The sequence below is a fragment of the Cervus canadensis genome, chromosome 7 (assembly GCF_019320065.1).
Source record: "Cervus canadensis isolate Bull #8, Minnesota chromosome 7, ASM1932006v1, whole genome shotgun sequence".
NCBI lineage: Eukaryota > Metazoa > Chordata > Mammalia > Artiodactyla > Cervidae > Cervus > Cervus canadensis.
In genome coordinates this window covers 74614132-74637053 of record NC_057392.1, presented here as the reverse complement: position 1 = coordinate 74637053, position 22922 = coordinate 74614132, and the positions used below count along the sequence as shown (strand labels likewise).

General features: G+C 36.3%; 1 protein-coding gene across 2 annotated transcripts in view; it reads right to left on the bottom strand.

Annotated features, from left to right (window-relative positions):
- ZBBX (zinc finger B-box domain containing) overlaps nt 1–22922 on the bottom strand; it is a 110128-nt gene that overhangs the window by 21112 nt on the left and 66094 nt on the right. For both annotated transcript variants that reach the window (XM_043474142.1, XM_043474143.1), the window contains exons 10-15: nt 16889–16998; nt 16243–16343; nt 14737–14816; nt 12309–12448; nt 4494–4801; nt 681–834 (exon numbers count right to left, since the gene is read on the bottom strand). In XM_043474142.1, coding sequence (XP_043330077.1) covers nt 681–834; nt 4494–4801; nt 12309–12448; nt 14737–14816; nt 16243–16343; nt 16889–16998 — 893 coding nt within the window. The remainder of the gene's footprint in view (nt 1–680; nt 835–4493; nt 4802–12308; nt 12449–14736; nt 14817–16242; nt 16344–16888; nt 16999–22922) is intronic.

The following is a 22922-nucleotide window of genomic DNA, read 5'->3' as shown; positions in this document are numbered from 1 at the left end:
CATTATGTGTATTGTCTTACTGGATAATATTTAGCTAAAGAGAAAACATGTATGACAGTGAGGTGTATATTATGAAAGATAAAAATCTCATAATTATACAATAAAAGGAATGAGTTATAAACTGCAAGGAGGTTGTACACACAAAAGACACACACAAGTGTGAACAGAAATAAATATTTTTAAAAATATGCAGGCAATATAACATAAAGTAAATAGTATGCATGTGAAAAAATACATTTGAATACATAAGAAATCTAAGACTACAGGTGATACCAAGACCTGGGTTTAAAAGGAAATGACGGCTATGTCTGTGAATTTCCACTATCCTAAGATTTTAAGATTTGCTTTTAAGATGGCATCTAAGAATTGTAACACTTAACAGTTAATCAAGTGATTTGAAGATGTACTATTAGTTGATTAAGAGCCATACTTCTAATATCTAAAAATAATCTCTCTCAATCTCATTATAGTCCTGTTTTCTGACATTGCCTTAAATATAAATGTTAATATTTGGTAACTCTCATAGGGTCAATAATTCCAGCTAGAAAAGAAGAAAACAATTTCATTTGGTAAACAGAATTACTCAGTATTGCCTAAGATGTTGACAAACTGTTTTTTAAAACATGTCAGAAAGTTGTAAGCTTGGTCCACAGGCCATCTGATTTTATGTCTGAATTTACCTGCAATTGTAATCCTAGTATTGGAGGAGCTGCATTCTAAGCTATGAGAAGGAGGTAAGCTGAGTCTTTCATTTTTATCAAAAACAAAGAATCTTTCAAGTCCTTGATATTGTTCAGTTATGGGCTTACTCCTGAGGGCTACTTCTTGTAACAACTAGGAAACAAAATATTCAACAAAATTAAGTTTATTTTATCTTATCCACACAAAGTAGCAATTCATTCACTGAGCACCTACTGTGTTTTTAGCATTGATTCTGCCCACATCAAGTTTAGGTTCTAGTTGTGGAGACATAAGTTGTTACACAACATTTATACAGAGTAAGTTTGGAAAAATGCATAAACCACAATTATGGTAATGATCTGAAAGTTGCCATTAAATCTAAGGAGGATTGAAGTTCATTTAAGAAAAAATCAAGTTTTCTCTTTTCTTTCCTTATTTTCTCTCCTCAGTGTCTCTGCACATAAATTACTCTGGAAAATAGAGTCTTTTCTCATATGCTATGCTTTTGACTAGTGTCTTTGACTATATGTAAAATAAATTCAAAGAGGAAAGCAAAATACCGGATGGAAACAAATCTTATCTGATCTTGGTCACAGAGAAAATCCAAGTTAACAAAACATTCACTATGAAGAAAATATACAAGGGGAGACTGAGCCAAGAGTGAGCTAAGTAATTTGTGAAGTTTATACAGCTAAAAACTAGCAGACCTGGATTCTGTATATAGATCTCGCTGATTTGAAGCCTAGGCTTCCCCTACCATGGTGTGAGCTCTTATTTTGATATGCTTTCATCCTAGGGAAGAATATAAATGAGATTTATAAAGTACATGAGTCTGGCAGAAAACATCAGCGCTCTGCCAGTGAGAAGGCTGTGCTGCTGTGCTGTCCTCAGTTACTAAGTTGTGTCCTACGCTTCGCGATCCCACAGACTGTAGCCTGCCAGGCTCCTCTGTCTATGGGATTTTCCCAGCAAGCATATTGGAGTGGGTTGCCATGGCCTCCTCCAGGGGATCTTCCGGACCCAGTAATTGAACCGTTGTTCCTGCATCTCCTGTATTGCAGGCGGACTCCACCATTGAGCAACTGGGGAAGCCCAGTGAGAGCTCTAGATGGGCTTAAAATACCATTAGAGTGGCCATCAGTATTTAACAGTTCCCTAATGAATCTAAATAATGCCCAAACATAGTCCGTTTCAAGGTGCTAATCACACAATTAAAATTATTATAACTCCATTCAAATGGGCAAGTCATATAAATGATAAACCACTACAAATTGAAGCTAGGGACCAATAAAGCACTTCCTTCAAAGGCAAGTCCAAGTCAAGTCCCTACTCATGACATTTTCACCGGCTCTTCCAGACACTGATCACCAATCCACAGAAGCCCTTCTGGTGGAGCTCATGTCTGGATCAGACATTTGAAAACATGGAAATTTCTTTAAAGCTTAGGTTAACAGAGAACAATGAGAGTGAATTTGTTTGCCCAATCTCATCTAGTTAACAACTGATAGTTCCACATTTAAAACCAAGAGCTCCTGTCTAGTTCATATTCTTCCTTGCACGTGCCTCCACCTCACTTCTGCTGCTCTACAACTAATTACAATTCCATACCTTTATGAAGAACTCAATGTCTGGAGAGTGAAGTGCAAAATGTACTGTCTCAAACTCTGTTTGAAGGAATGCCACTGCTAAAATCTGCCCCTACTGCTCACTAATGAATTTTCTACAGGATCACAGCAGATTTCTAAACAGTTTCTGCTCAGGGAATTGTTTCTACTAGGGCAGGAAGAAAGTAAAAAGTTCTTGTGTAGTCATTTGGGATGAAAGGAAAGTAGATTCTACAACTAAGTGTAAAGCACTGTGCTCTATGATGCAATCATTTACCACTTTTCTTTTTACAATAGTAGTATAGGGGATCAAAATTATTAGTAGTTTTTTTAACATTTCAATTTTAATAATGAAATGTTTTATATAGATGTGTACAACACATAATGTAACTTTATCATACAATAGTAGTAATTTAAAAGACTTGCTTCAGGTATCTATATTACAATATATATGTTAGACTTTATATGTAACATTAAATTGCTGTTGTTGTTCAGTCACTAAGCAGTGTTTGACTCTTTGTGACCCCATGGACTGCAGCATGCCAGGCTTCCCTGTCCTTCACCATCTCCTGGCATCTGCTCAAATTCATGTCCCTTGAGTCAGGGATGTTATCTAACCATCTTATTCTCTGCCACCTCCCTCCTCCTTTTGCCTTCAATGAATTAACTGTATTACTGTGTTGAAGTTGACATACACTATTACAATGTAAGTTTTTTACTATAATTACATCTGAATGTATCCAGAATTCCTCTGGATAACAGAGCAACGGTGTGTGTCTCACTTAGCTCTAAGCACGATGCCCTTTGGAAACTGGAAAATCAGAGTTCTTGTTTGTTCTATTTGCTGAAATTCATTCCATGATCAATTGTTTTCTTAGTTGGAAAGGGGAGAAGTTCAGCTGAAGTGGAGGTTGATTTGGGGGAATCTAGAAGGAAATGACAATCTGCTCCAGTATTCTTGCCTGGAGAATCCCATGGACGCAGAAGCCTGGTGGGCTACCGTCCACAGTATCGCAAAGAGTCGGACACAACTGAGCAACTTCACTTTCACTATTATTGGCTAAATTGTGAGAATGTCTACGAGGGGCTGGGGCTTACTTTTGTCAGATATATTAAGGGCATCAGTAGACACAGGTCAACATTAATGTTGCAGATTCCAACATTTCTTACTTGGAACTTGCAGATTCCAAGTAAGAAATGTATAGTCAAATTCTAAACGAACCTAGATGAAAGCCCAAGATTTCCATTTTTCAGATAAGATATTTACTGACTTAGGCCTGATCCCCTGCAGAAAGTAGTTTCCTTTCATCCTGCACCTGTGAGTATGTCTCCTTGTGTATTCCGTCAGAGACAGAGCAGACTTTTAGGGATCTAAGGTTTCTGCAGAGGTCTCAGTTCTAATTTCTTACTTTGAAAAGGAACAAGGCCTATCACTAAGTAGGTATAGAAATTCAATTCCTGAGCAGAAGCAGCAGCAGCTCAATACTCATTCTGTAACTCTTTGGTCCTATCTTCAGTTTAGGTACTATGGCGATTCATTGCAAATGACTTTAGAATCTTGTTAAAATATTTCATTTGCCCAATTTCCAAGGAATTTAACATTTAATTTGTCCAATTTCTAAATAACTTATTATTAATAATTATAATCACTTAAGATTTTAGTACATAGAACAGAGATTCAAATATAGTTTTTAAATTTGGCAGTAATGCAATAATGAGCTACTTTATCTTTTTCCTCTAAGAAGAAACAAAACTATACCCTATTTCTTTATTAGCTATATTCCTGAAGAATTACCTTTTAAATGTTATGTTTACATTAAGCCACAAAACTGGTTTTATCTACAAAGCTGCAATTTTTTTTTCATTTTAATCAGTAACTATAGAGTAGAAAGCTAGAAAGGATTTATTATACTAAATTATTCATAATAATGAATTTCATTTAGGAAAGTAACAGCACTCTTACTATGGTGCATGAGGTGGGCCTTAAATTATTTGTCATAGAAAGTCATTTGTTATAATGGCATTTACCATATTAGAATTTCTTCTGTAAATCATTTACATTCTTTCCCATACGAGTTACTCTTCGACAATAAGGTTGTACATTTTAAATTCAATAGGAAGTAACATTTAAGAATATACTGTGTCAATATAACATTTTTATGATGATAATTATAAAATTTTAATACAATAAAAATAATAGATATTTACCAGTGGTGACTCTGTAGTTTTAGAATCTTCAAAGTTTGGCCTCTCATGCAGGTTGCTGAATTCCAAGGATTTCTTGTCCTCTTGAGATAATTTCTCCTTAATGCAGGGTTTTTCTAAATCTGTACTTGGCAAAGAATCCTTGCTCTCAAGTGTTATGTGGGAATCGTCATGCTTTTTATTACTTTCTATATCTATGCCTTCCTCTTTCAAATTTCTCTCAAAAAAGCTGTTTTCCTCTAATTTTTCAATAGCAGGAGTGTATGCATCAGGATCCACAAAGGTATCAAAATCTGCATGGGAAGTTCCTGCTGTTGAAAACACATATTTACAAAAGTTAAGTAAATAAATATAAATAAATGGATGGATTAAACTGTTCATTCACCAAAAGTTCTGCGGTATAAATGTTTATCATTAAACACTATTTTTAAAATCAATTTTCTTTACTGAGTCCTCAGTTTTAAAGACTTTTATACAGCTTATGTTCATAAACAACAATCCTAATTTACCTATACATTCAGACTTAAATGATTTAGACTCATGGAGGGAGACAAGATTTTATTTTGTGATGCAATCTTGAAATTGACACAAGTTTCCATTTCAGCCTGAGGTTCAATTTCTACTTTTCTACCCTCTCTCCCACCCCAGTTTTATATCAGTAATCTATGAGAAATAATGCAGAGAAAACCCTAGTTTCCACATTTACCTCTTTTGCTTAGCATAACTAGTGATGAAGAGAGGGCCATGGGAAGTCTGCCAGATGAAACAGCTGCAGCAGTGAGGGGCACAGAAAGTGTTTAGGCTGAGACACCTGCCTCTGGAAAGCTACAAATGAGCTAGATTATATTAATCACCTACTTCATTATGTCTGCTTTAAATAAATCACTTGGAGTAGATCACTGGTTTTCAACCTGGATGCACAATGGAATCGTCTGAAGTTACTCTCTAAAACTGTCAGTGTATGGGCCTGACCCCAAACCAATTAAATCAAACACTGACTGTGGGAATCAAGCATTTTGCTTGTTTGTTTCTTTCCCCGTCTCCCCCACCAAGCTCTCCAGGTGATTATAATGTGAAACTAGGATTATGAAACTTTGGTCTAGATTTTCTTAAGAATAAAATTCTTAAAAAAATTTTACACTATATTGCTTTTATTACCACATACACATATTTATCCAAACTAAATATAGCTTCATCTGATTAGCCCATATTCGCTTTCCAATATGCATATCTTATCTGTATAAATAGACTGGGTAAAATAGTAGAAGCTATAAATTAAAGTAGTCTTCCATGATATAAACTGTCTTACAGCCCATTGCTGCAATCAAATGTTTATATAACTCAGCAATTGCACATAATATTTAGAACTTCCATTTTCAATTATCACCTTTAAATTGCATAAGTACTATGAGAAATGTAATAAGTTGTATGTCAAAAAAATATTTTATAGAAAACCTTTATGAAAGCTATTCAATGTAATAAACTTTTATGAAAATGTTGTACTTTCCTACTAAGCTTGAAAATAAATTATCTGAATCTAGCTTTTTTTTTGGGGGGGGGGTTTTTGGTGTGGAAGGAGATGTCATTTCCTAAGTGTAAATGTCTACAATTAACCTCTACAGTATTTTTGCTAGATTGTAAAATTCCATTATTAGGATTTATTGCTGCTGAAAAAGTGAGAACACAACCTTTTAATAATACATAATATGTGATGCAGAAAGTACAGATATGATTTAATTTATTCTAATCATTAGAAGCCCTGTTAAGTCATAAAAAATAATTGTCTGGGTTCAACATTCAAAAATCAGTTACTCTAACCTGTCATATCAAGAGGCTAAAGAAGAAAAATCACAGGATCATATTAACAGATGCAGAAAAAGCATTCAACAAAATCCAACACTCATTCATGATAAAAATCACAGTGAACTAGAAATAAAGGGAGACTTTCTCTACTTAATAAAGACTACCTACCAAAAAACTACAGTTAACAAAATACTTAATAATAAGAAACTAAAAGCTTTATCTCAAATGTCAGGAAAAAAACAAAGATGTCCATTCTTACCACTCCTTTTCAACACTGTACTGGAAGTCATAGCTAATGCAATAAGACAAGAAAGGAAATAAAAGGTATGCAGACTGAAAAGGAAGAAATAAACTTGATTTTGTTCACAGATTACAAGAGTGTCTAGGTACTAAATCCAAAAGAACTAACAACAACAACAAAAAACTCCTTGTATTAATAAGTGCTTACTGCAAGGCTGAGGATACAAGTTGAGCTAACAAAAGTCATTTGCTTTCCTACACACTAACATGAACAAGTGAAATTAAAAATTAATAATACAGTACCATTTACATTAGCACATGATATTGAAATACTCAGGTATAAATCTAAAAAAATAAACACAAACAAGACCTATATAAGGAAAACTGAATGAAAAAAATAAACTGGATGAAAGAAATTAAAAAACTAAATAAGTGTTTTTTTCACACTAGTTCACATTCATAGATAAGAAGACTCAATTTGTCAAGATGTCCGTTCTTCCCAATTTCATCTACAGATTCAATGTAATCCTAATCAAAGTCTCAGCAAGCTATTTTGTATATATTGACAAATTGGTTTTAAAGTTTATATGCAGAGACAAAAGACCCAAAACAGGCAACAAAATATAGGAAAAGAACAAAGTCAAAGGACTGACAGGACACAACTTAGAAAATTACCATACAGTTACAGTAAGCAAGGGGATTCCCTAGTGACTCAGAGGTAAAGAATCTGCCTGCCAATGCAGGAGATGCAGGTTTGATATCTGGGTCAGGATGATCCTCTGGAAAGGAAATGGCAACCCACTAAAGTATTCTTGCCTGGGAAATCCCATGGACAGAGGAGCCTGGCAGGCTATAGTTCATGGGGTTACAAAAGATTCAGACACAACTTAGCAAATAAACAACACAGTAATCAAGACAAAGTGGTATGAGCAAAAGTATAAAAACAGATCAGTGGAACAGAATGGAGAATCCATAAACAAATCCACATAAATATAATCAACTGATCTTTAACAAAAGAGTAAAGGCAATACAATGGAGAAAAGATAGTCTTTCCAACAAGTGGTGTTGGAACATGTGAATATGCACATGCCCTAAAATAAATCTGGACACAGACCAGACTCTTCACAAAAGTTAATGCAAAGAAAAAATAAAACTAAATGTAGAATCCAAAACTATAAAGCTCCTAGAAGATAGGGGAAAATTCAGATGATCTTGGTTATTCTAATGACATTTTAAGATACAACACAAAAGACAGGATGCATGAAAGAAATCATTGATAAGCTCAACTTCATTAAAATGAAAAATTTCTGTTCCATGAAGGATACTGCTATGAGAGTGAGGAGACAATCCACATAATTGGAGAAAATTTTTGCAAAACACATACATAAAACACTGCAATCTAAAATATGCAAAAGAACCCTAAAATTTCAAAGTAACAGAATAGACAACCCAATTAAAAAATGGGCCAAAGACCTTAAAAGACAACTCTCCAAAGATGACATATTTGGCAGATAAGCATATGAAAAGATGTTCAACAATATATGTCACTAGAGAATTTCAAATTAAAATGAGATACCACTACACAGTTATTCAATTCAGTTCCATTCAGTGGCTCAGTCATGTCCGACTCTTTGCGACCCCATGGACTGCAGCACACCAGGCCTCCCTGTCCATCAACAACTCCTGGAGTTTACTCAAACTCATGCCCAATAGGTCGGTGATGCCATCTAACCATCTCATCCTCTGTCATCCCCTTCTCCTCCTGCCTTCAATCTTTCCCAGCATCAGGGTGTTTTCAAATGAGTCAGTTCTTCACATCAGGTGGCCAAAGTATTGGAGTTTCAGCTTCAGCATCAGTACTTCCAATGAATATTCAGGAGTGATTTCCTTTAGGATGGACTAGTTGGGTCTCCTTGCAGTCCAAGGGACTCTCAAGAGTCTTCTCCAACACCACAGTTCAAAAGCATCAGTTCTTCGGTCTCAGCTTTCTTTATAGTCCAACTCTCACATCCATACATGACTACTGGAAAAATATAGCTTTGAATAAATGGACCGTTGTTGGAAAAGTAATGTCTCTGCTTTTTAATATGCTGTCTAGGTTGGTCATAACTTTTCTTCCAAGGAGTAAGCGTCTTTTAATTTAAGGGCTGCAGTCACCATCTGCAGTGATTTTGGAGCCCAAGAAAATAAAGTCTCTCAATGTTTCCTTTGTTTCCACATCTATTTGTCGTCATGAAGTGATGGGACCTTCACTTTCTGCCATAAGGGTGGTGTCATCTCACTCACCTAGAGCCAGACATCCTGTAATGTGAAGTCAAATGGGTCTTAGGAAGAAGCACCACTATGAAAAAAGCTAGCGGAGGTGATGGAATTCCAGTTGAGCTACTTCAAATCCTAAAAGATGATGTTGTGAAAGTGCTGCACTCAATATGCCAGCAAATTTGGAAAACTCAGCAGTAGCCACAGGGTCAGTTTTCATTCCAATCCCAAAGAAAGGCAATGCCAAAGAATGCTCAAACTCCTGCACAACTGCACTCATCTCACACGATAGTAAAGTAATGCTCAAAATTCTCCAAGCCAGGCTTCAACAATATGTGAACCATGAACTTCCAGATGTTTTAGTTGGATTTAGAAAAGGCAGAGGAACCAGAGATCAAATTGCCAACATCCACTGGATCATCAAAAAAGCAAAAGAGTTCCAGAAAAACATCTATTTATGCTTTATTGACTATATAAAAGCCTTTGACTGTGTGGAACACAACAAACTGTGGAAAATTCTTGAAGAGATAAGAATACCAGACCACCTGACTTGCCTCTTGAGAAATCTGTATGCAGGTCAGGAAGCAACAGTTAGAACTGGACATGCAACAACAGAATGGTTCCAAATAGGGAAAGGAGTACATCAAGGCTGTATATTGTCACCCTGCTTATTTAACTTATATGCAGATCACATCATGAGAAACGCTGGGCTGGATGAAGCACAAGCTAGAATCAAGATTGCCGGGAGAAATATCAATAACCTCAGATATGCAGATGACACCACCTTTATGGCAGAAACTGAAGAAGAACTAAAGAGCCTCTTGATAAAATTGAAAGAAGAGAGTGAAAAAGTTGGCTTAAAACTCAACATTCAGAAAACTAAAATCCTGGCGTCTGGTCCCCTCACTTCATGGCAAATAGATGGGAAAACAGTGGAAACAGTGACAGACTTTATTTTGGGGTGCTCCCAAAACATTAAAAGACACTTACTCCTTGGAAGAAAAGTAGTGACCAACCTAGACAGCATATTAAAAAACAGAGACATCACTTTGCCAACAAAGATCTATCTAGTCAAAGCTATGGTTTTCCCAGTAGTCATGTGTGGATGTGATAGTTGGAGTATAAAGAAAGCTGAGGGCTGAAGAATTGGTGCTTTTGAACTGTGGTGTTGGAGAAGACTCTTGAGAGTCCTCTGGACTGCGAGGAGATCCAACCAGTCCATCCTAAAGGATATCAGTCCTGAATATTCATTGGAAGCAGTGATGCTGAAGCTGAAACTCCAATTCTTTGGCCACCTGATGCAAAGAACTGACTCATTTGAAGAGACCCTGATGCTGGGAGAGATTTGAATGCAGGAGGAGAAGGGGACCACAGAGGCTGAGATGTTGGATGGCATCACCAACTCAATGGATATGAGTTTGAGTAAACTCCAGGAGTTGTTGATGGACAGGGAGGCCTGGTGTGCTGCAGTCCATGGGGTCGCAAAGAGTCGGACATGACTGAGCAACTAAACTGAGCATGGCCCTGCCCATCAGAACAAGACCCAGTTCTCCCTCAGTCAGTCTCTCCCATCAGGAAGCTTCCATAAGCCTCTTAGCCTTCTCCATCAGAGGGCAGACAGACTGAAAACAATACAACTATTAGGATCACAAAAATCCAGAACTCTGACTATTCCAAATACTAGCAAGAATATGAAGAGCAGTAAGACTCATTAATTGTTAGTGGCAATGAAAAGTGGTAAAGTCAATATGAAAGACAGTTTGGTGGTTTCCTACAAAATTAAACATATTTCTTACCACATGATCCAACAACTGTGCTCCTTGTTATTTACCTGAATGACTTAAAAACTTATGTCCAAACAAAGACTCACATATGGATTTTCATAGCAGCTTTATTCATAAACACCAAAACTTGGACACCACCAAGATGTCCTTTAACAAGTTAACATATAAATAAGTTGTGGTACATCCAGACAATGTAGTACTATTCAGCAATAAAAATGAGTGAGCCATCAAGCCAGAAAAACACATGGGGACACCTTTAAATGCATTTTATTAAGTAAAAGAAGTCAATCTGAAAAGACTGCTGTATGATTTCAGCTATAACCATCTGGAAAAGGCAAAACTGGAGAGTAAAGAGATCTGTGGTTGCCAAGGGTTAGGAAGGAGTGTTGTGTGAAAAGGCAGAGCACAGAGGATTTTTATGGCAGTGAAAATACTTTGTGTTACTCTATAATGTTGATTACAAGTCATTATACATTTGTTCAAACCCACAGGACGTACACCACCAAGAGAGAACCTTAACGTAACCTGGGGACTCAGGATAAATGATACATAACAAACGTACTACTCTGGTTTGGGATGCTGAGAGTGAAAGAAGCTATGAATTTGTGGAGGCTGAGGGTATATGGGGACTCTGTATTTCCTGCTAAATTTTCCTGCGAACCTGAAACAGCTTTAAAAAATAAAGCCTATTTAAATAAATCAAGAATCTTTAAAGTAACACTTAATGGGCATTTGTAGTCAGCATTTTCCCAAACACAGTTGTAACACCATGCTCTAGGAAGGTTAAAAATAGCTTATGGCCTAGACTTGGAGCCCTGCAAAGGCCTAAATTCCCATATGGATATAGTTCGTGGTCATACGATTTAGAAGCTTAGTATCCAAAGATGTTAAAATCAGCAGGATTACCTTAAATCACTATTCTCTACCATCTGCTACCCAATGAAAAGGTAATCATCAGTTTTACTATAAGTTACTTTAAGTAATGATCTCTGGTCTCTCTCAAATTCTTCACATACGAAATATTTGTTGGTTTTTCTAATCTAAGTAGATAAAGTAAAATCCTAAATAGATAAAAGTAGATTAGAAACCATCTAATTCCTATATTGTAGTTTTGGTAAACGAGACCTAAGAAAGGAAGTGACACAGTGATTTAAGGCAGGAATGAAAACAAAATCTGACTCCCAGGCCAGGATACTTTGTATGACTGTCTTTAAAATGATCTCAGCATCTGGAAATTAAAACCAGACGTTAGTACACAGTATTCTAATCTATAGATCCCCAGGGTACAACTAGTAATAACAATGTAGCTATATAAAGAGATGATTTGTATTGGTTTGGTTTTATCACTTATGTGAAGCTTTACATCAAACTCAAATATTTTAAGAAAATAAATAGTTCAAGGGAGGACAAAGTAAAGCATGCCAATCAGACTTCTGTCCCTAAGAGCCCAACCATGTAAACTTTTAAATGATAGCTCAGGTACAATAACTTTCAGAATAGTTTTATAGTCTGTTTTTTTCTCTGAATACAAATACCATTGTCCGTTAACTAAAAAGAATATTTGATAGAAAATTACGTATTTTCAACCAATGTTCTGAGTATGTAATTTTCTGGGTTTAAAATGAACAGCAAATAGGCAAAGCTTTATATAACCTGCAATACCTACCTATTGATTTTATTTAACTACCAACATTCACTGTTAATAACATTAAGCAAAAATTGAAAAAGTTACCTTTTGAGTTATCTTTACAAAAAAAAGAGTTGTTACTCAGATGAAGGTGGAAGAGGTCAGATTTTCTCTTGGTGAATACATGATGTTGATGGATGTCATTTTCATACAGAAAAGCATTCTGATAATCACGAAATGTGTGACTTTCATGTTTACAGACAAATAAGAGGACATAGTTGAAAGAAATTATACATAAAAATGTTAAAATATGCAGCTTGTTAAAATAAATATAGTAATTTACTTATTATAAATTAATAAATTAAATTATAAATAATTTTTAAAACTCAGCTTATTAAACTAAATATAGTAAAACCTTAAGGAAATAGGGTTATTCACATTAATTTAATACTTGTTTCAACATACTGTAGACACATTCTAAAACAGTAAGTACCTTGACAGTATTATGAATTTAAAAGAAATAGGCAACTAGAACAAACCTGATTTAACTGCAAACTTTTCACTGGAAGTTTCTTTTTTTAAAAATAGTCTAAAGTAAGTTTAATTTCTTATGGTCTTTCTTCTAAAAATGAAGAGTTATCTTTCGATCTCATCAAGCTGATGAAAACAAGATTTTATTGCTTAAATAAACATTTTATTTGTTCATCATGACTATATGGGTTCAAAAGCCTTATGCGGTATTTATATCTCAATTTTAATGATGATTACCATATACAAGCGTAGTTACAACCGAATAACACTTTCTATGAGTTGAATAATGTATTTAATAATACTTGATGTTATGTAAGCTCTACATGGTGGTGGGTGGCTTAGTCACCAATTCATGTCTGACTCTTTGTGACCCCATGGAATGTAACTACCAGATCCCTCTGTCCTTTGGATTTTCCAGGTGAGAATACCGGAGTGGGTTGCCATTTCCTTCACCAGGGGATCTACCCCACCCAGAGAGGGAACCTGCATTTCCTGTTTTGCAGGTAGTCTCCTGCATTGCAGGCTGATTCATTACTGCTGAGCCCACCAGGGAAGCTGCAAGCCCTACACAGTACCACCAAAAAAGCTCATGGATTATGCTTGACCAAAAAGGTTCTTTTGTGTCACATATGATCCTTTATGACTTTTCCAGAAAAGAAGCTCTATGGACACCTCCAAACCCAAGATGCAAAACTATCGCCAAACCATAATCAGTAACTTTCTCTGCCTTGTCTAACATGGAGGTCAAGGGAAAGGCTTGTGATAAAATATATAAAAGACTCAAACTGGAGAGTAGAAATGCTGTACTTCCTCAGGTTTATAGTAGTCCATATAAGTATAAACCTCTTACCTACTGACCAGAATCTGCTTGTCTCCTGCCAAAAGCACATTTGCTGCTAGATATCTGGGTCTATGTGTCCAAAGTGAAAGTGAAAGTCGCTCAGTCCTGTCCAGCTCTTTGCAACCCCATGGACTGTAGCCTGCCAGGCTCCTCTGTCCATGAAATTCTCCAGGCCAGAATACTTTCAGGTCCAAGGGCATCACTTAGGCCCACTGCTGTTCCAAAAGACTGACAGGGGCCTAAGTTGATCTGAACATATAAACAAAGAATCGGTGTAGGGGCTACCTAATAGAAGCTTCATTCTGCTGTTTACCCAGCTTAATACTTTGCAGTCAAAACACCTGAAATCCTAGCTGAGGTTTCGACAGCAGAGAGGACTTGGAATAATTTACACATTACTAGTAGATACAGCTAGATGTTATTTTTTTCAGAAATGACAAATTTTTTTTAAAAGTTACAAACGGAATCATTATAATTCATTTATTGATCACACAGTAAAATCTACCTAAGAAGTAATCTGTAGTTTGGAGGCTTTTTTTTTTGTCTCTCAACCTAATCATTAATATACATTTTTACTTAGGGTTCATAACAAACTGAAGTAAGCAAAATCCAAAGAGTATCTTTGCAAAAAGTAAGAAAGTTTATATGAAATATATAAGACTTGGTCAGTCACTTCAAATAATGACAATTCCTAAATTCTGAAGCATCTATTAAATAATCCAGATGCTAGGTAAAAGCATAAACATATAATTATAGATAATTTTCTAATTATTGAATGCTGATAAATATTAGTAGTATTGTGTGCTATGCTCAGTCACGTCTGACTCTCTGCAACCCCATGGACTACAGCCCTCCAGGCTCTTCTGTCCATGGAATTTTCCAGGCAACAATAGTGGAGTGGGTTGCCATTTCCTTCTGCAGGAGATCTTCCTGACCCAGGGATTGAACCTCTGCCTCCTGCATCTCCTGCACTGCAGGCAGACTCTTTACCACTGAGCCACCAGGAAAGCCCAGTAATACGTACCCAAATTTAAAGATGGCTTAAGTAAAATATGCTCTAGCACTAAATTCATGTGCTTTTTATGTTGTGAACTTCTCAAAAGATAGAAAAATTTTTGTGAGTGTTTAACAAGCATTCAAAGTGAATTAGAAAGATCTTACCTTTGTTGACTGTCTGCATCTGCTAACTCAACTTTATAAGGCACGGCATTTCCTGGTTCTTCAAATTCCACTTCATAAGTCTTATTAAACAGATGTTGTATAATATTAGTATGTTCAAGTAATTTATGATACATTAACCAGCTAACTTATGCACAGTATCTAGAGAATTTTTCTTCTCACAAAAAATGTCATAAACTCGCTGACTATATGCCATAGAACATGAATTCTAAGAGAACTAAACAAATTCAACAGATAATTGTTGAGGGCTTTTGCTGTATAGTTCATCTTATCACCACTATCACATCCAGAGCCAAACATAACAACTTAGATTTTATTTTGTAACTACAAAGTGCCAAGTGAAGTACAAATGTTAGTCACTCACTCGTGTCCGACACTTTGCAACCTCATGGAGTTCAGGCTCCTCTGTCTGTGGGATTTCCCAGGCAAGAATGCTGGAGTGGGTTGCCATTTCCTTCTCCAGGGGATCTTTCCAACCAGGGATCAAACACAGGTCTCCTGCACTGCAGGCAGATTCTTTACCACTGAGCCACCAGGGAAGCCCTAAGTGCCAAATAGATGTTTTTAGTTCTCTGACCAGCATGGCATAAGCTTACTCTCTACCGCAACAATTTAATGAAGAGCAATCACAAATATACATGCATGTATGTGTTAATCTGTTCAGAATCTTCAATTTATCCAAAGCAGAAATAAATATGTTGCTAGGCATACACACACACACACACACACACACACACATGCGTGTGAGCACACTGCAGAAGCTATTAACCTAAAGAGGAAAGTAGTATGTCAAAAAGTACTTCCTCTATTGTATTCCTTCACTGTGACAACCATAGTCAAAGCAATATTGAGAACAGTGGGTATATTCAGTTACTAGAGAATGAGAAATTCAGAAATGAATTCATCCTGGAGCTGCAGCTCTGACTTACTCTAGCTCCAGCTGATTTTACTTGGTGTTTTCCAGAGGCTTATTTTCAATTTATTATTATACTATATCCATTAAATCTTAAAACTACTTTTCCTTTAAATAAAAAGTATTAAATGACATTAAACAAAGTAAATCCATAAAAATTTTATTAAATAAGTATCATATAATGAGAATAATCTTTGTTTAAAAGCACAATAACATAGAAAACTAAATACTGGGTTGGTCAAAAGGTTCATCTTGGAACAAACCTTTGGCCACTCAATAAAACAAACACTAAACACTGTCTCTACAAGTTAAAAGATTGAAATATCTTCTCATCTCCCATACTATGACACAATATCAACTTAGCTCACAAATTTACTGTCTACATTAAAATAATAGTCTTCTGTATTCTTATCAGCATATTTAAATTCAAACACTTGTAAATTTATACTATTAAACTATGCTTAATTATGAAAGAATTATCTTGCCAAAAATAATATGTAGCTGTAACTACATATTATTTATGTGTCATGAATTTCCTCTCTGTTAAGTAATATGAGTGGTCATTATGCACTTACGTCATCCAGTTCAACTATTTTTAGAGCTGGTTCAGGTCTCTCTATGTTTAATTCTTCTATTGACAGAAAAAGAGCTGGGGATTGCATCTTGATATCCTCAACTAGAAAATAAGATTAAAAATAATATCATCCAGAGTATACCCTACCTGATAATTCATCTTCAAATAACATAGGCAACAATGGAAGAATGTTCTTCTGTGCAGCCACACAAAGGTATAAATACTCTCAATTTTCCCAGCTCAAGTAAAATATACAATTATTTAACAATCAATTTTTAAATGAAACTATTTAAAATAAAACAAGCTACATCTAGAGAATAGGAAGGAGAGTGTATGTCATTCTGATCTAGAGATAGTGTACAGTGTAATGAGAATGATACAGTAAAGGAAACCAAAAGCAGATGCTGATTAATGCTCAGTGTATATAAGTTGAAATAGTAAATTCAAAAATATCCTGGTGCACTGGGACGACCCAGAGGAATCGGGTGGAGAGGGAGGTGGGAGGGGGGATCGGGATGGGGAATACATGTAAATCCATGGCTGAGTCATGTCAATGTATGACAAAAACCACTACAGTATTGTAAAGTAATTAGCCTCCAACTAATAAAAATAAATGAAAAAAAATATCTAATCAAGGCTGAACTAACCATCACTATCTTCATCGTTTTCATTCTGAGAACACTGTGCCTCACTAATGGTTTTACACTGAGGTATGAAGGTGTCCGGTAGCATGTGTTGAAGTTGCTCCAGTGGAGTTCTACAAAACAAGAAGCAATTAAAAGCCTAAAGTACACCATCTAAAATTTTTCCAGATGAGATCTTAATTTATTTCACAAACAAATGAGTCTACAAAATTAATAAGGAAAATCATAGCCATACCTCTAATTTACAGAAGAAATGTACAACTGCATAACATAATCTACTAAAACAATTTTGTAAATCAAATTAACATCACACAAGATTTTTAATTGCATATCCTACTGTTTTCCTGTTTAGGATGAAAATCAAAGTTATGATAGAATTCAGTGTTCTCGCAAAAAACACATGGAGTCCATGAAACATCACGCTGTTTAAAAAGCTAATTTACAAAGGTGTGTTGCATCTCACAGCCTTGGAAATATGTTGAAAAGTTCTAAGGGAACTGAAGATATTTTTCTAAACTTCCACCAAGCCAACGAACAGGGTGATAAAACAGGCTTCCACTATATGAACATGAGGTGCTGTGGCTGAAGCATCTTTCACCTGATTAACAATGAGGTCTGATGTGGCCTGTCTCACATAGAAGGCAATGAAGCACGGGAATCTTTAGAGGTCTTGTGCATGATTCCAAAGGATATTCCAAAGCAGTGGGGGAGGGAGTCGCGTTTTAACTAAGAAAGTAAGTAGCTGCACATCCATTCTAGATTATATATGCTTGTGGAGTTCCACATATAAAACTCAGGGCTTTCTTAATAATATCCACAGGTAACATCAATAAAGAAAAAAAATGTTCCAAGCTATGTTCTAAACCATTTGGGGTACTGAATCTTAATAGGAATATTAAATAGGCATTAGTAGTATCTTAATTTGGTGAGAAAACTGAAACACAAAGAAGTCAACCAACTTGTTCAGTCATTCAGTGAGTAAATGCAGCAAAGAGAATTTGAATCCAAGCAGTCTGCCTCCCCAAGCCCATGTTCTTGATCATTAATGCTATATTGCCTCTCTCACAATTTGCAAAGACACCAAAAATTTAATGATCTCCTGGCAAATTGTGACCGTGAATTTTCCCAATATATGCAATGTATATGTCAGTACACTCCAAAATATTTATATATTATCCAGCTTTGAAGAGCATGTCATGTTACATCCACAATTTAATTAAGTGATGGAAAATATTAGAGACTAAAGGTCAAAGACAAACTGGCATCTGGCCACTGGAAACCTCTTTCCAGTTTGACGTGAAAATACTTTATAAAAATTCAATTATTGATACACATACATGTTCTAATATCTAGACAGTCCTTCACGAAGTGAAAACATCTAATTTTACGGGGAAAACTCTCAACCAAAGCATTGTAGAGTCCAGATAATAAGAGTATTGGAGCTGAAGGGGCCCCTTAGATCTATTTCAAACTTAGTGTTTTGCAGATGAGAAGATGTGGACCAAGAGAATTAACGTGATTTGCCCATGAACAAACAACTAGCTAGTGAACAAACTAAGTCTGCATTCTGGATATTAAGACCCTAGCACCATTGCTTTGCTAAAAGATCATGCCACATAAATAAAAGATGACATATGCTTTATCTTTTTTTTTTTTTAATTTTTTATTAGTTGGAGGCTAATTACTTCACAACATTTCAGTGGGTTTTGTCATACATTGATATGAATCAGCCATAGATTTACACGTATTCCCCATCCCGATTCCCCCTCCCACCTCCCTCTCCACCCGATTCCTCTGGGTCTTCCCAGTGCGCCAGGCCCGAGCACTTGTCTCATGCATCCCACCTGGGCTGGGGATCTGTTTCACCATAGATAGTATACATGCTGTTCTTTTGAAATATCCCACCCTCACATTCTCCCACAGAGTTCAATAGTCTGTTCTGTATAAAGAACATTACAGCATACTAACACATATATATGGAATTTAGAAAGGTGATAACGATAACCCTATATGCAAAACAGAAAAAGTGACATATGCTTTAGAATAGGATCACCTCACCAGATTTTTCTTTTTAAAAATTTAAACAAATATATACCCAACATTGACCAGTTCACTGGGGGAACTAAACTGACCAAATCATTCTTGAAATGAGTGTTCTAGATTTATTCTGTGAATCAGTACAGGCCTTTTAGCCTCAGAATCACCAGGGAAAATCTTTTTTTAAATGCAAAGCCTCAGACGATCCTTAAAAACACTGATTTGTCTTGAGGTTGGGTAGAGAAATCAGCATTTTCACTTGCCCTCGTGCTTCTGATGATCAGCTAGGACTGAGAAGCAGATATAATTAAAATAGGGGGATTGGAGTAGAAATGCCAACTAATTGATAATATCCATCCTTAAAATACTGTAAATACAAACTGTATGACATCTTTCATGAAACTTCCCTAGCATTTAAAACATCCAGTAGAAAAAAGGGAAAACTACACCAGTGGGACTTCATCAAACTAAAAAGTTTCTGCACAGCAAAGGAAACATTGACAAAATGAAAATGAAAAGACAACCTATCAAACGAAAGAAGATATTTGTAAATCATTTATTTAATAAGGAATTGACATTGAAAATACACAAATGACTCATACAACTCAACAACAAACAAACAACCCAATTAAAAATGGGCAGAGAATCTGAATAGACATTTTTCCAAACTAGACACATTGATGGCCAACAGATATATGAAAAGTTGCTCAACATCACTGATCACCAGGGAAACACAAATTGAAACCACAATGAGATACTACCTCAAACCTACTAGAATGGCTATTGTCATAAAGGTAAGAAAATAACAAATGCTGGAGAAGATATGGAGAAATAGGAACTTTATACCCTGTTGGTGGGAATGAAAAATGGTGCACCTGCTATGGAAAACAGAACAGAACTACCATATGATTTACTTATTCCACTTCCAGGTATTTATTTGAAGAAAATGAAAATATTAATTTGAAAAGATATAACAGGAAGTACCAGTATATGTCCAAAGGATCATCTAACAGGGAGATCACTCAGTTATCTAAACAGAAGACTTGAGTTATTACCCAAGAAAATGGAAGAATGGTCCTGAAGTTAATTCAGAAATTATCAAGGCTATCCCTCCCATTGGGTTTCCCAGGTGACTGAATAGTCAATAATCCAACTACCAATGCAGGAGATGTGGGCTCGATCCAATCCCTGGGTCAGGAAAATCTCCTGGAGAAGGAAATGGCAACCCACTCCAGTGTTCTTGCCTGGGAAATCCCATGAACAGAGGAGCCTGGTGGGCTACAGCCCATGGGGTCACAAAAGAATTAGACACAACTTAGCAACTAAGTAATAAAAAAATCCTTCCCATAACAGAGAATCTCCAATACAGCAATGTCCAGTAAAACATGAGGGTAAGGCTGCCCTTATGACCCCAGACTAGAACAGTCACAATTCCAGGTCAGGGGAATCATAACCATGTGACCCATCTCAGAGCCATCAGAGGAACAGTGCCACCCAAGTCATGGGGATGGCGAAACAGGCAGAGCCACCCAGAGCCTTGGGGGCCCAGCCCTTGCCAGGCAAGGCTCAGGGCAGCACTACTGCCTCAGTGTGAAAGCCCTCCAAAAGAGGGCTTGCCACCCCAGTGGGCCTGGACAGCACAGCATTGACAAAGACGAAAATTCTCAAGAGTTAAGGTCTAACAGCATTGTCCTATTAGGTTTCAGACTTGCTCAGGACATGTTCCTTGTTTATTTTCAATTTCTCCCTTTTGGAATAGGAATATCTATCCTATGCTTGTCCCACCTTTGTATTTCAGAAGCACAGAACATCTTTGATTACACAGATTCACAGTTAAGAGAGAAATCTGTCTCAGAATGAATCATGCATTGAATCTCACCCACATCTGATTTAGATGATATTTAGATAAGACTTTAGAACTAAGACTAGAATTTTGAGGTGACAGTGGGACGACTTAAGACATTACGGCCTACTGGGACAGAATGAACATATTCTTTAAATGAGAAGGTCATAAACTATGGAAGGCCAGGAGCAGAAAGCTCTGTTCTGAATGTGTGTGTCCCCACAAAATTCATATATTGAAACTCGAACCTCCAAGGTGATGGTATTAGGTGGTGAGCATTTGGGAGGTGATTTGTTCAAGACAGTAGACCCCTCATGAATGGGATTAGTGCCCTTAGGAAAGAAACCCAAGAGAGACCTCTCACCCCTTCTGCCCTTTGAGGACACAATGAGAAGATAATCCAGTCACCAAGTCTGTTGGCACCTTGATCTTGGACTTCCCAGTCTTAAGAACTGTGAAAAATAAACATCTTTATAAGCCACCCAGTCAATGGTATTCTAATAGCATAAACAGACCACAACATTCATTATTAAGGCAAGGGTGATTTTACAGCAGAGAATCTTGGTGAGCACATCAACTGTGTGTTCAAGGTTAACAACCTGGTGATGAGCTCTACCGACAGTACGATCGTGTGACATCATGCACTAAGAGGCACCTCCTCTCTGTGGCATTCTTCCTCAAAATGTGCAACCTCAATCTTATGAAAAAACAGGAGATGGACCCACACTGAGTACATTCTATGTAACACCCGGCAAGTACTCATGTCCATGTCACCCAAGACCAGGAAAGAGCAAGGAGTTGCAATGGAGGAGATAGGACAAAACTGCACTGTGAGACCCTGAACTGAATCCTGAAACAGAATAAGGATGAAACTGCTGAAAACTGCTGAAATTCAAATAAGGTGTGTAGTTTAGTGATTCATATTCTACCAGTGTTAATTTTTTGGTGTTGATATATGCTGTGATTATATAAGCTGTTGCCATTAGGGAATGCTGAATGAATGATATGTAGAAATTCTTCATACTGTTTTGTAACACTTAATTGCATGCCTTATTTCAAAATAAGAAAATTGAAAGAAAAGGAATACATCCATGAAAAACAGTCGAAGGGATATGGTAATCTGTCAAATAAAAGTTTCAAGAAAGGCATGAAGACTGATTTTTAAAATATGAATTTAAATATGATTTGAATTTCAAATATGATTTTAAAATAGGAAAGGATATCATGAAGAGGAGAGAGTCAATTTGGTCTGTACTGGGAACTAGTAGAATCGGGACCAAGTTTCTCAACCAATCAGAAAAAAATGACAGTTCACTAGGAGATATTATAGCAGGCAGAATGTTCCAAAGATGGAGTAAGCCATCTCAGGAGATGGTTCTGTATTACTAGAAGTGAAACAAGAGCTTGAAAACCACTCTTCTGGTATATTCTAGACAGGTTTTCTTACACCTTACATGCCAAAATGCGGTTCAGAGACTAGCATTATCCATAACAATATCACGTGGGAGCTGTTAGGAATTCAGAAATGCAAGATCTCAGGCTCGGCCCATAGCTACTGAAGAAGAATCTGTACTTTGCCATAGTCTCTAGCTGACTCACAGGCAAGTGTGAGTCTCACTGCTACAGGGCAAACCGAGCTCCCGGCCTTTAAAGGAACCTCCCACAATGGTTCTTTTATCACAGTAAAATTACGAACAACTCCAACACATACTCAATCATTTTGGTTTGATATTTGATAGTTTAACTTTTGAACAATTTATGAAATGGTACAGCTAATGATACAGTTTTTTAATAAAATACACTTGAATACTAGTAATAAAACTATAAAATTAAAAGGCTGGTTAACTTAAAAGTAGCTTCAAAGTTTCTGAAGAGTATAGCCTCAAAAATCACCTTTCAAAGCGAGCTTTCATTTATTGCATTATTTTTGCTATTGTTTAAATTGTGTATCATAGTTGTGCCTTTTTTCCCCCCTACATACATATTTTCATTTAGACAGATCCTAAATCAATCATGCATTACATACATAAATTGAATTAAAATTCTTATCAGTATGGTAGAAGTTTTACAGGGATTTAATATTGCTTTAAAATTATTTACACAGATGTGAAGTACATAAATAACACTGCTATGAAAAAAAGCATGTCACACAAGAAA